The sequence below is a fragment of the Phycodurus eques genome, chromosome 5, assembly GCF_024500275.1.
Source record: "Phycodurus eques isolate BA_2022a chromosome 5, UOR_Pequ_1.1, whole genome shotgun sequence".
NCBI lineage: Eukaryota > Metazoa > Chordata > Actinopteri > Syngnathiformes > Syngnathidae > Phycodurus > Phycodurus eques.
In genome coordinates this window covers 16,249,123-16,263,582 of record NC_084529.1, presented here as the reverse complement: position 1 = coordinate 16,263,582, position 14,460 = coordinate 16,249,123, and the positions used below count along the sequence as shown (strand labels likewise).

General features: G+C 41.4%; 1 protein-coding gene across 6 annotated transcripts in view; it reads left to right on the top strand.

Annotated features, from left to right (window-relative positions):
• LOC133403146 (voltage-dependent calcium channel subunit alpha-2/delta-1) overlaps positions 1-14,460 on the top strand; it is a 90,042-nt gene that overhangs the window by 67,909 nt on the left and 7,673 nt on the right. For 3 of the 6 annotated variants that reach the window (XM_061677757.1, XM_061677758.1, XM_061677755.1), the window contains 13 exons: positions 1,392-1,454; positions 3,831-3,934; positions 4,425-4,520; positions 5,078-5,145; positions 5,240-5,278; positions 5,352-5,423; positions 8,013-8,165; positions 8,248-8,300; positions 8,524-8,579; positions 8,992-9,121; positions 10,631-10,743; positions 13,969-14,051; positions 14,342-14,426. In XM_061677757.1, the coding sequence (XP_061533741.1) occupies positions 1,392-1,454; positions 3,831-3,934; positions 4,425-4,520; positions 5,078-5,145; positions 5,240-5,278; positions 5,352-5,423; positions 8,013-8,165; positions 8,248-8,300; positions 8,524-8,579; positions 8,992-9,121; positions 10,631-10,743; positions 13,969-14,051; positions 14,342-14,426 (1,115 nt within the window). The remainder of the gene's footprint in view (positions 1-1,391; positions 1,455-3,830; positions 3,935-4,424; positions 4,521-5,077; positions 5,146-5,239; positions 5,279-5,351; positions 5,424-8,012; positions 8,166-8,247; positions 8,301-8,523; positions 8,580-8,991; positions 9,122-10,630; positions 10,744-13,968; positions 14,052-14,341; positions 14,427-14,460) is intronic. The other 3 variants (XM_061677756.1, XM_061677754.1, XM_061677753.1) reach the window with 1 other exon arrangement.

Here is a 14,460-nt window from a genome sequence, read left to right as displayed (position 1 = left end):
CACACAATCGCGAGTCTTCTCCCCCAAACCAGAATTCTGATGTAGTACCAAGACTGACCTGTGAGAGGTAGTGTGGTGGCACAGGGCCTCCAGACTGGCAAAAATGTGAAGAAGAAGACAATGTAGCTAACTAATGAATAATAGCAACAACATTGTGGTGGCGGCACGGTGGACGTTCAAATCCCGGCCCCGCCTTTTTGGAGTTTGCATGTTCTCCCCGTGCCTGCGTGGGTTTTCTCCGGGTACTCCGGTTTCCTCCCATATCCCCAAAACATGCATGGTAGGTTGATTGAAGACACTAAATTGCCCTTAGGTGTGAATTTGTGCGTGAATGGTTGTTTGTTTATACGTGCCCTGCGATTGGCTGGCGACCGGTTCAGGGTGTGCCCTGCCTCTCGGCCGAAGATGGCTGGGATAGGCTACAGCACGTCCGCGACCCTTGTGAGGATAAAGCGGTACGGAAAATGGATGGAACATTGTGGTTGCAAGCGCTTCTCCTTGTCATTTCTATTCTGCGGAATAACTCGTAAGACATGTTTTACAAACACTCAACAATCTGCTGACTTTGATGACAAGGGACCGAAAATGCTCAAACTTGGCCCGTTAGTCGGTGTGTTCCCAGCTTAACTGCAAAGCAAACAGTGCTTATTGCAACCAGACACACATACTTCTGGCAGGAATCCTTTCAAAATATGTGTAAAAAATGTCCATATTCCATACAATATACCCACCCACCCACTGACAGTAAATTGGGAGTGTGTGCAAAAATGTAAATCCAATATCGGGATCCAATTGGGACTGCTTTCCTTTCCACCAACTTGAGGTTCCTTACACCTGTGCATGCGTAGCATCATGCTCCACAAGCATGGCAGGCGTGATGCCTTGAAAGCACGACAATGAACCACGCTATTTGCAGGAGATAAAGGCCGAAATCCACAAGTAATTGATGGGCACCCTAAAAAGGTTTGTACAGTTGAACCTTGGTTTTCTGAATTAATCCATTAACTGAAGTCATTAATTAAATTAAAGAATACAGTGGACAATGAAAATAGAGATTCAGTAACATTTGTCTGTAGTTAATCCAATTAACATTGTCATTGGAAAAGGCTAAAAAAAAAAAGGGAAAAGCAGTCCCAATTGGAACATGCAAAATGAAGAGTGAAGGAAAACACAGACAAACACTTTGGGAGGCAAGGGATTTGATTTCAGTTTCCGTTGGATTCTTTTTTGACGTTTGGACCACATTTTTGCTCAAGGGTGCTCGGTACATTGACATGTGACTCTGGTCGTGAAATTCAAGAGTTGTCTTTTTCCCCAGCTGGGACTCACAGCTGCACAATTTGTCGGCGTGATCCACTTCCACGCTTGACCGTGTTTTTCCATCCTCTCAGGAATGGGACCGTGGCCAGGTTTGTAGCCACAGATGGAGGAATAACAAGAGTCTTCCCGAGAAGGTACCCCAGCTCGTAGTCGACATTGCTCTTCTCTGGCGCAGCCAAACTAGCCTTCAAGCTTTGGCCAATTATCTGGGCGTGCAAATATGTGCCGTGAAAATTGAAAGGGGCTGTGATATTTTTAGTCGGAGCTCTTTGGCTACTGCAGTGGCTCTTCAACATGGAGGATTATAGGTCCATGCAGGACATGGATCATGCAGCAGCCACGTGCATTTTATTTTTCCTCTATTTCCTCATATTTGCTACGCATGGGTGGTCTACAGTTTACACAAGTGAACTTATCATTAGATATACATTAATCATTTCCTTGTAGTTCCCATATGAATTTGTCACTTGGGTTGTGACAAAATAGATACTGTGATGCATTGTTTTGTCACCTCTCGTGACACATACTCGCGTCAAGCATGGATATTGTTATTGAATATTCTCAAAAGGAATCCCACTGCTACTTCGATTTATATATTGGAACAGTAATATTGACAGGGAGTATCCATAGTATTCTAAAACTTTTGTATCATCAAGTAGATTTTTTTCTTATGCGAATGCACACAGCAAAAACACATTTTTTTCTTCCTATCTTATATGTTTAACAATTGTTACATGCGAGAATGATTCTAATGTAAACAACTAGGTTTTGGTTGTTTAGTTACTGAGCTTTAGGGTGAGTTAGTGTTATGGTTAGGGATAAGATAGGGGTTAGGCTTTGGGTTTTCTATTATTACAAAGTCGTTTTCTCCAAAAGAATCTGCTTTCATGAAGAAATGCAAAAATGCGACGATATTATATCATGAGTTACTCAGTATTAACTCGTGTAACCTTCAAAGTCAAACACAATATGCTGCATGAGTTTGAGTTGTTCTAATCTTCCCCCTGCCTATTTTCTCTGTGACAAATAATGTAAAGTGAATATATTATAACATTGTACAACATGCTCGCTCTTTGAAGCCTGTTTCTATGGCTGTCTGTCAGCAGGCAGCATGAAAACACCTTGTACTATTTACTCTGAAATAATTGCTCAAAAGGGTGGGTTGGGACAACAAAATATATTTATGTATGTATTTAACATTGCTCATGTTGTTCTAAGCTATTTTCTTGAGTCAGAATAAGTTCCCTTCTTCTCGCCTTCGATTTGACATCGACTGTTATACTTTTGGGTAAAAAAATGTGCTTCTCATTGCTCAGGCATTGAGCAAAAACCAATAATTTTGATAATCCTAATTGACGTAAAAAATAAAATCTTTAGTCTAATTTTATGTCACTCAGTGAGATAAAAAAGCATATGTGTCCTTTTACATTATGTATGTAAACATTGGTTTCAACGGTATACTAGTAAACCTGCTGTTTGGTTTGTTTCTTGCGTCAGTGTGACCCACTGCATGTTTAACCATTAAAACTCTTTACTAACTTTTCTGTCTGTATTTCGTGCAATAAGTGGAAGTTTTTTTGTGTGTGTCAATATTAGAAAATGTACAACCGATAGAAGTCTACACACCCCTGTTCAAATCCCAGGTTTTTGTGATTTAAAAAAAATGAGAACAAGATAAATTATTTCCCCAAAAATTCCCAATATTAATTTTTGTCAACACACCTGCCACCATTTAAAGCTCCTCTGAATAACCCTAAATATATTTCAGATGTTCTCGTGCTTACATTAACTGCTATTTGGAACTGCTCATAATTCCTTCCACCTTGTCTCAGGCCCAAGTTCCAGTTGAAGAAAAACTGGTAGCAGTCAGTGTTGTCACAAAACCTTCAGGCTTCTGCTCTAAAGCAAAAACAAGTAATTAAAAGCCTACTAGAACATCTGCACTTTATTTGGGTTAATCAGAGGTACTTTAAATGGTTGCAGGTGCATGCTGATTCCCATTTAACATTAGTTTGAATGTGATTGATTAATTGCAAACACAGCCAGATTCTAGTTATAAGAGGGTGTGCACACTTGTGCAACCGTTTTATCTCAGTTGTTTATTTTTACTTCAGCTCTCGAAAAGATCATTATTTACAGTTGAGTTGTACAGATTTTAGGCCACATTAATGGTTGAAAAAATATTGAAAGGATTTCTCATTTGTTTATTGTTGGTGTTTAATATTGTTCATATATTTCACTGTAGATGAGATAGAATGTATGCAGAATATTTTTTTTAAAAGAGTGAATGAATTAGACGTTTCTTTGACATTGGCTCACTGCCTTACTATCTACAATCTACAATGCAAATTCAAAAGGAATTAAATTAAATACATGATAAGGCCAGCAGAAGATGCTAAAAATATATTTTTTCAAACCTTTAAAATGGGTCAATTTGGCTCACAACATAATAGGAGGGTTAACTCCACGTTATATGTTAAATGACGTGAGTATTGTACAATTTCTTTTAGTGCCGGCGAGGAATGGATGGAGAACCCCGAGACGTATGAGTCCAGTTTCTACAAGAGAGCCCTGGACAACGACGTGTATATTTTCACCGCTCCATCTTTTAACAGTAAGAAACTCATGTGTGTATGCACTTTGGTGATGGAGCTTCTTTTCAGTGGTCTGGCATCGAGCCCCAGCACCTTTTGGAAGTCTGCCCGAACCATCCTGGCTAAGATCACACTCATACGTCGATGACATCATGCCTTTTATCCTCGGTCTTTTCCCCGCTTACAGTACGTCTGTCAACACTGATCCTTGGCCTCACTCTTGGACTGTGAGCTTCCTCTCTTGCTTATCTCTGCTAATCTCCCCGGCCGACGTCAGGGGAGGCAAACAATGAGTGTAATGCAGTCGGGGTAACACACGACTGGATTAATGCATGGGGTTCACAAGCTCCACTGGGCTCAACGTGAATTACAAGCATTGGAAGCGTTCCCCGCCACGGATAACAGTTATTCCCATTTTTAGCGTGCTTCTGAAATGCTCGCTCATGCGGGCTTTTCCACCAAATGTTGCAGCGATTACATTCAACGTTCCCTCGTGTGTCCTTCACTCAGTTGCAGCAGAAGGCCGAGAGAGTGTGTCCGAGTCTGGTATCCTCGTCAGCAAAGCCGTGGATCTCACTGTCAATGAAGTCACACTTAAGCCGGCAGGTCAGTTGTGCTTAATCCCACATCGATTGCTGCTTGTAACAAAGACATGACAAAAAACCCAAGATTGCAAACTTGAGGGGAGCAGAATGTTGATCCTACAGCACGTTGCAATTAGAGTTCATTGATAAAATAACATGAATTAATGACAGTTGTCGAATGAGTTATATATTCACCCTTTTTTACCTCTCCAAACCTCAATTGCCTTGGATATGTGGTATAGTATTACTTTTAAAATCAAAGTAATTAGTCAAACAGTCCATTTTTTGACACCAAGTAGTACCACCTAAAAATATACATAGCTCTCCAAGCACCACCATCGCGACCAACATCAAAATGAGCAACACAATTTCCATTCATCAATTTTCTGGGTGAACTGTGAGGCAGACGTGCTAATCACTAGCTGACCGCGCTGCCCTCACCACGATGCAAAGATCAAATAAACACTCTACCACCGAATTTTGTCGTGAGAAAATGTTAGAAAATAATCATTAAAAAATACCTTGTTGCAGTTCGTTAGTAATGTAATGCCGTATTTTTGCTTCTGGTCTGGTTTGTAGTGGTGGGAGTGAAACTCAATGTCACGTTCTGGATGAACAGTTTCATGAATGCCACACTTAAAGAGAATGTAAGTGATGTTTCAGATGGTCCTATACATCTACTAGTGTTAATGTTCACGCATTTAGCCATTAGCACTAAATTTGCTTGTTTCTTTATTTTAGTGCAAAGATGAGATCTGTGGCTGTTTGAAGAATGACAAGGTACAACAATGCATTTAAAAAAATTACAACACATTTCTGTGGCTTGAATCTAAATTATTTTGCCTCTCTGCAGCATGTCGACTGTGTGATCCTGGATGATGGTGGCTTTCTGCTCATGTCCAATCAGGATGATTACATTAGCTTGGTGAGTTACTATAAAGTAAAGACACATGTACATGTAGTTTTATGACATTTATAGCACTGCTTAAAAAATAATATCTAATAAAATGAGACATTGGAGTTGTTTTTGTCAAAATGAAGGCAGCTGATATCAAGTCAGACCCTATCAATCATTTGCATGCAATGTTAATTCCTAGTTTTGCATGGAAGAGTTTCATTTTACTGTGTTATATCCAGATTAGTCATCCTCATCAATTTCAGGTGGAGTGTATATATCCCGTGTAAAATCTAGTAAAAAATCTTTAGCGGTTATCTTGGTAGTAGTATGAGAGAATATCACGCGATGAAACATTTAGCCACATTGTCGGGAAAGGTGAAATCAGAAACTTTATAAGTCAACTATTATATCTCGCGGGACTGCATCAATCTCCTACCAAGGTCAGGCAGAGGACCCGTGCTAAGTTACAAAGACGGCTTGCTCACGTGCACTGAGCTCCTTTCAAAGCTCCTGTAGGAAGGAGGTTCATCCGTGCCCCTACTAAAGTACAACATCAGACGCAGGAGGATGATCAAAGTTCAGGTCCTGTCAGTCGGGATGCTTTATTGAAGTGAGTCCCTTGTGGAGGTGAGCGTCTCGCACTGAGATACTGAATACAGACTGCAGTCGCTCCCTACAGTCCAATGTTAGTACACGTACTGGTCTAACGAATGTTTCTTGTCAATCATACTGCATGTTCCTGCTCTTAAAGGAGACATATTATGCATTTATTTTCATCATGTAAAGCAGTTCCCATGCAAAATACTCCCAAGGATCAAGAATTTCAGCACTTCAAGTCTGTTAGTGTAGGAGATCTGTACACAGCACAGTCAGTGTGATTTGTCATTTTATCAGCTGGACCATAGCATTGATTTTGTGGCTTCACATTCTCTTTATGTGTGGTTGGAATTTCAGTTCTTAACCACATAGGCTACAAATGTTCTCTTGTAACATCTCCAATGCTGATATTTTGGGACCGACTCAACTCATTCAAAGACATTTTCAGTTGTGAACTGTCTGGCGCTGCACGGTGGCCGACTGGTTAGAGCGTCAGCCTCACAGTTCTGAGGACCTTGGTTCAATGCCCGGCCCCGCCTGTGTGGAGTTTGCATGTTCTCCCTGTACCTGCGTGGGTTTTCTCCGGGCATTCCGGTTTCCCCCCACACCCCCAAAACATGCATGCGAAGTTAATTGAAGACTCTAAGTTGCCCGTAGGTGTGAATGTGAGTGTGAATGGTTGTTTGTTTGTACGTGCCCTGTGATTGGATGGAAACCAGTTCAGGGTGTACCCCGCCTCCTGCCCGATGATAGCTGGGATAGGCTCCAGCACGCCTGCGACCCTAGTGAGGAGAAGCGGCTCAGAAAATGGATGGATGGATGGAATTGTTTGGCACCAAACTAGAGACCCTCTGGTTTAAATTTCTCTCATCAGGGCTTTGTTGGTTATCAATGTTATTTTAATTAAGAGAACAAACAAACAAAGGCCAGTGGCTCGGAAATATCAGTGATATGTTTTGTATACATCAAGACATTCCAACAGCTTCTTCCCGCTTGCTCCTCAACTTCTTAAACAGCTAACTTATTCCATTGCAACATGCTGCCACTTTTTGTCTTGAGTTCGTTGTCACATTTCTGTCGGGCCAATTATACATTACTGGTGCACTCACTGTAGTAGTCTCGCCACGCTGCACTATTTGCATATTTGTTGTTGACCAATACTGGCCACTCATGCCAGAGTAGCATCTGCACCACTTGCACACTGACTGAGGGGTATCTGCAACATTTGCACAATTGACATTGTCCCAGATTATCGCACTGCTAGTCACTTTAAACTGCGAACATTCCTTGAAGTCTCGGCGCCCTTTGCACAATGGTCATTGCACTGGACTATTGCTATATTAGTCATGCTGTAATTGCGAGAGGACGCTGCACCTTTTTGCACAATTGTCAAAAAATAAGTAAATAAATATTGTACCGGCATTAGCAGATTACTAGCAAACTTTTATTGCTCAGCGACTGTTTTTCTCAATGTCTTTATGTCTCAAAAGTTTTCTCTGTCAATTGACTGTCTTTTGTCGTACTCGAGCAGCTCCAACTACCGGAGACAAATTCTTTGTGTGTTTTTTTTTTTTTACATACTTGGCAAAATAAAGATGATTCTGATTCTGACTCGGCAATGAAAAAGCAACGGAACATCCAGTGGCTCATCAGTCCACTTTAAGTCTTTGTCAATGTACACAATAGGAGTGCTATAATAACCTTTAAACACTACTCTTCAACAAGAAAAATGGTTTAGCTGAGGCCATGGAAGGAACATAATACTGTTGCATAACATCTGACATTGCAGAACTGAGCAGAGAGGGAAAGGACATGGCAATACCGCACTCCATTACATGCACCAGAGATGTGTTGACAGCTGGCTCCTTAAAAGGATTGTCTGCATATGACTGAACAGTCCATGCAAATTGGCCACGAAAGCAGATGCCACTTTCTTGAGAACTGATTCACTGTGATGCAAAGGCCACAGTTCAGCTGCTTAAAAGTTTCCCGAACTCAGTTTGCCTTTCGTGTGTCCAGATAGGTCAGTTCTTTGGCGAGGTGGATCCTGTACTGATGATCAACCTGGTCAACACCTCTCTGTACTCCTTCAACAAGACCTACGACTACCAGTCTGTTTGTGACCCCGAGAAAGACAGCAAGGCTGCGGCGGGGCCTCGCTCCGTGTTTGTGGTTGGTTGCCCATTTGATTTGCATGGCCATTTGGTAGGATTCTTAAAGGGTTTTAACCTCCATATATGTCTTTCTTCTGTAGCCAACCATAGCAGACTTGCTCAGTGTTGGCTGGTGGGCCTCCACTGCTGCCTGGTGAGTGCATTTGTGCTATAGATTCTGGACCAATCGAAGGACTGTGTAAATGATTTTCACAGCAAAAATGGCCAAAGTGTGTTCCTTGGCTGTAAAAGTGGCAGGTCTCGCCAATTTATAGACTAAAATGCCCTTAACGCAAGTGAAATCCAGTCCTGAAGGTCCAGACAGACGTTTTCTGTGGGTGTCAAACTAGAATAACAAAATATTTTTTCTTGTCTAGGTCCATACTCCAGCAGCTCCTCTATGGCCTCATTTTCCCTAACCTCCTAGAGGCAGGTGAGCAACACAACCATTTACAATTTCTCCGCTTTTCTCTTAATGCCCTTTTCCACTACCTGCTAGACACATCTTACTTGCTATTGATGCGTATCCATTGGCAAAGTCAGGTATTGTCAGGTTTTACGATGAACTATTACCAGTATTTTGTTCTAGCTTGTTGAGTAGATATGAAATGGGTGATGTAAAACCACTCTCATTGGTCGAGCACATTTTGTCATTGTCGCACTATTGTCTAAAAATGACAGAAAACAAAGGTTTACCTTGTTATTGTCTCCTTACCGTGGCCAATGTTCAAATGCCAATAAGTACATAATAATGGAGAACTGACCGTGGCTATGGGAGTCGTAGAACCGAGCCGAGAAGCGGCAAACGTTTAGAACAAACGCTTCCTTGTGCAAAACTCATTCAGCGGAGTCAGCCGACGAGGACATCCCCGACGCCATGTTTAAGGAAAGTTGCATCACGGAGCAGACGCAGTACTTCTTTGACAACGATGAAAGATCCTACTCGGGGGTTCTCGACTGTGGAAACTGTTCCAGGTATGTCTGTTAATTCCTGTGAGTACGCTCTGTGTATATTAATTCTTCATGAGCCCCCGCAAACTATCAGCTTTCTCATCTAAGTGTGAATGTAGCGTATATGACACTATAAAGCTGTCCCTCCCTTGCTCAGATCTTTTCTCAGCACATCCTTCTGTTTAATGATCCGTAGGGATATGTTAGGAATAGTGTTGCCTTCCTGAGGGGCCTCTTTGGGTTTTTACTTCAGGCGGCTTCTCTTACAAGTTCCAATCAGACACATTTGACCTTGATCTGTCACTGACAGGAACTGCAGGGGGAAGCACAAATGTTCTTTTATCTGTTTGACTTCCCCCAGTCTCTGGCTTTGCTTCAAATTCACCAATCTTCACGGGCTGCTGCACATTTACTTTGCTCTAACCTTCTTTTGTGTCAATTTGGGGGTTAAATATGGCTGTAATTACCCGGTGTTATGGGTCCCGCGTGTCTGGTTCCCAATGTTAACGGCTGCACACACACAAAGGCTCATGGTGGCCATAAAAAGTCCAATAAGAGAACAGCTTAGAGAGGCCACATGCACACCTGCATGGGTCTAAGCAGTATGTATCAAATGGGACTGCTTAGATTACATAGCAGCTCATAAAGTAAATCACTGTAATTATAGCAGAACTACTAATAATACATATTTGCACAACTTGGAAAAAAGCTTAGCTTGAATGTTAGGAACGTAATACACTGCTACCCAAAGTTAATCATGTTTAAAGGTGACAACATGGGATAGATTTATAGATGGATGGATGGATGGACACATCTGTGGTTGTGCAGATAGATGAATGGATGGGTGGATAACAATGGATGAATAGATGGATAAGTACACTTGATAGATGGGTAGAGAGATGGGTCAATAGATGATTAGATATAAGGATGGATAGAAACATAAGGTGGCCGCATTGATGAAAGGTCAGTTGAATGATACATGGGTAGGTGGATGAATGAATTGCTTGGCAGAAAGATGATCGATTCAACGGTAGAAAAATTGATGATGCATTGACGATGGCTGACAAATGGTATGAAGTCAAATGGATGGGTTGGTAGATGTTAGGTTAGGATGTTAGCTAGATAGATAGCTAGATAGATAGCTAGATAGCTAGCTAGATAGATAGATAGATAGATAGCTAGATAGCTAGATAGATAGATAGATAGATAGATAGATAGATAGATAGATAGATAGATAGATAGATAGATAGATAGATAGATAGATGGGTAGAGCAATAGAGAGAGAAATAGACAGATATATAGCGGGAAGACAAATGAATGGGTAGGTCGATGGATAGATAGAAAAGGTAAGGCTGGATGACTGGATGGGTAGGTTGATGTTAGATTACCTTTATACATTTTTGGCCTTCATCCAAATTCCACCAAATTGAAGGTCACACAATGTCCACAAACACAATGGAGGGTCCACAGCTATCAACGTTTTGTATAATTTCCTTCTAAAATCACACTGCGTCACCTCCGTGTGCTCGTCAGGATGTATCGAGGGGAGAAACTGCCAAACACCAACCTGGTATTCCTGATCACCGACGCCAAGGCCACGTGTTTGTCATGCGACCCCAGACCTCTGCGACAGGCCGAACAACCCTGTATCCTTTCACTCAAGTCGTAAATAGTCAACATGAGAGTGACAAGGCTTTTTTTTCCTTTTTTTTTTTTTTACTCCCGAACCCTTCCATCTATCACCCCTTGTGACAAGAGAGCTTTAAAGTCAGCGTCCAAGGACACACGCCAAAGCACTTTCCAGCGGGTCCCCACCGAGCGTCTGCGGGTGAGCAGTAAACCAGATGCGGCGAGTATGAAAGGCGCTCTCACGTTACGAGCAGATTGGCTTTTTCTTTGTTTTTGGCCTGCACACTGCCATCAAGTTGAATTAAGGTTAAGAGCAGAGGTGCACTTGTGTGTTGAAATGTAGGCAGGATATCTGTTTGACAGATGTGGCTTAAATGTGGCTTCTTGCTGCTCTAACAATAAAGGTGTCATCGCGGGCGTATACCACTGGGTCACTACAGGGCCCATTTCTTGCCACTAAGGTAATGGTCCTTGCACAGTTTAACACGGAGGGATTATCCTGTTTAGAACTATTTGTTAGCTTTTAGTCTCGATTGTGCTTTTATTTGTGATTGTTTTCGACTGTGTTACTTTGTGTTAAGTCGGATTTATTGTTTCCTGATGTGATTCGCTGTCTTGCGTGTCTGTGATTTGTTCCCTGACATTTGTTTCGCTTGGGCACTGTCAACATTTTTGTCTTGTTAGTTTTGTTTTATGCCTTCTGTGGCGAGATAATCAGTTCCTTACCCAGCGTTTTTTTATTTTATTTATTTATTTATTTTATTTTTTAACCACTTTTGTATGAGTATATTGTTTTGAGAAGGGCATAACAATCAATCATGTTTCATAAATTGTTGAATTTTCTCCCTGGGTAGCAAGGTTGGGTTCACCCATTTTATGTCATTTTGAGTTTGTTAGTTTTTCCTTTTACGCCTTCTGTGTCAACATACCGTATTTTCTCGACCATAGGGCGCACCGTATTAAAAGGCGCAGTCTCAGTTACGGGGTCTATTTCTGTATTTAACACATACATAAGGCACACCGTATTATTGGGCGCAGGCATGGTAAAACATACGCTAGCTTAAAACATACGGTAGCATGCATGCACGCTAAACCAATGTTTTTAAAAAGGCAGCGGGAGCAAAACTGAGTTCGGTTGTACTTTATTGAAGTATTTAACAATGTACTCACGTTATTTTTTGATCAATCCTCATCCACAAATCCATCAAAGTCCTCATCTTCTGTATCCGAAATAAACAGCTAGGCAAGTTCTCAATCAAACACACCAGGTTCGAGTCAGTCTCGTTGCCGTACGGCTCCTCAGAAAGGATGGCAGCTTTTACGAAAGCTCGAACAACAGTGCAAGCAGACACGTTAGCCCAAGCATCCACAATCCATTCACAAATGGTGGCGTAACTCGCCCGGCGCTGCCTCCTAGTCTTAGTCGAGCTGTGTTCGCCATCTGTCATCCATCGCTTCTACGCCGCTTGCAACTTCACTTTGAACGCCCTGTTTACACGGATGTCTAGCGGTTGGAGTTCCTTCGTCAAGCCTCCCGGATGATGGCAAGCTTCCTCACTTGCACTCAATGGTGACTTGAGATGCTTCTCCCGGCTGTTCTTTGCTCATTGATCCATTGCTCGAGTTGGTCTTCCAACTTGGGCCACCTCGCCTTGTTTCCACGTTTTGTTTTTCTTTTTTTTCCGCGGAAACTCAGCTTCGTCTTCTTGACTTGGCGAAGCTCGTTTTCCTACTTCCTCCACTTGCGAACCATGGATTCGTTGATCTTGAATTCTCTCGCGGCTCCTCGATTCCCATGTTCCTCCGCGTAACTGACATCTTGCAGCTTAAACTGTGTTTTGTAAACATGTCTCTTTGTTGTTTTGCACAATGCACACCCCGGCGCTATATACCTACTGGAGGCGTGGCTTTAGCGTCCTCCTTCACGCACCCTACCCCTGTCCTCAGCCACGTCCGCTTTTCCTCTGAGTAAGCAGCGTGTCGGCAGGAAATGCTTAAAAAAAAAAAGCAAGCGGACATTTATTAATGTTGGAACTTGGTGCATGCATAAGGCACGCCACATTGTAAGGGGCCCCGTCCATTTTGGAGAAAATTTAAGACTTTTAAGTGCGCCTTATCGTCGTGAAAATACGGTAATTAGATCCTTACCCAGAAAGGGTTTTTCAACCTTTGTCTGAGTACGTTTTTCTGTGAAGGGCATAACAATCATTTATTTTGCAGAAATTATGTCCCATGTTTTCAGAGGTGGCAAGATTGCGTTCACTCCTTTTCTTTGTGTGTTTATGTCTGTTAGTTTGTTTTATGCCTTCTGTGTCGCGATAATTAGATCTGGGGTTTTTTTTCAACCTTTGTCTGAGAAGAATTTTCTGAGAAGGGCATAACAATAATATTTTCATAGATTATGTCCGATATTTTGACAAGTTGCAAGGTCGATTTCATCCCTGTCAGTTGTTTCTTGTGTTGTTGTTGTTTTTAGTTTGCAAGATTTTGCAAAATCGACGCGAGTAATTGATTTCTTCTTATCTTGTTTTTTATCAAAAATGCACTTTCCAAAGACGGAGACGATTAATGCTGCTCAGCCAAGTAACAGCAGTCAATATAAAACATCTATTTTCCATTTGTTCTACTTTGTATTTTAACTGTGGAAAAAGTGCTTCATTAACTTTACATTAAAAGACATTTCCATTATTATAAAACTCGTGCCGGTTGCTGAAATTGAAAGAATTTGCATTTAAAGGACATCATGATGCCTAATGGGCTCTTCTTGCTTTTATGACAGCTGGTCTAATACATTTGCGAAGCGCTGGATGTACTACATGAATAAAACTGAGATTATAAGAGAATAAAGTAATATTTTTTTCCAAAAATAAATACTATATTCTTAAAAAAATAAAGTTGCTTTTTTTTGGGGAAAAAGTAAAAACTATGTTGAGAAAACAGTTGGAAAATTTGACTGGTCAGAATTACGAAGTTATTCTCGTAGGATTAGTATTTGTTTTTTTTTTAATTGCGGGTCACATTATGACCCCAATGAACTTTTTTTGTATTGTACTCATTGGTACATACTATACAGGCAGAAGCTTCAAATGATTCATACTGAGCAAGATATTTATAACTGAGCTAACACCAAACATGACATATGTGCTATGACATATGTCCATGTACTGTACTTTACAGTTTTCGGAATGTCATTCTGGTTTATCACCACATTGTAGCTGTTTTCCTGAAGACAATGTGTTCAGCCGAAGGTCCAGATCCATGTGAGTTGGCCCAGAACCCGAGATACCGCAAAGGGCCCGACGTGTGCTTCGACAACAATGAAAATGTAAGACACCGCCCTCAGTGGCTGTATGCTGACAAAACGGATTTACAGTAGCTGTAATTCTTCACGAATGTCATTCATTGTCTGATTTTTTTTTTTTTTTTTTTAAATCAGCCCTTGGGTACAATGTCTGGTCACTACATCAACTCCTCTTTTATGTCCATATTTGTATTTTGTCACCATGTTTCCTCTTGCTCTGCACTCATTTGGTGTTTCTTAATATTTCTGTCTTCATCTTTTCATTTTATTTTATTCTGCCCCCAATTGGCTGCTGCCCATGCCTGTCATGCTAGGATGAGCTCTTGTGTCCAATCAGCAGAGGGGCCACTCTGCGCTCCTCAGCCCTCTTGATTCTGCTGCTGCTGCTGAGTTTTTTGGGTTAGTGAATCATAGTAGGATAGGTGGGTCAAGA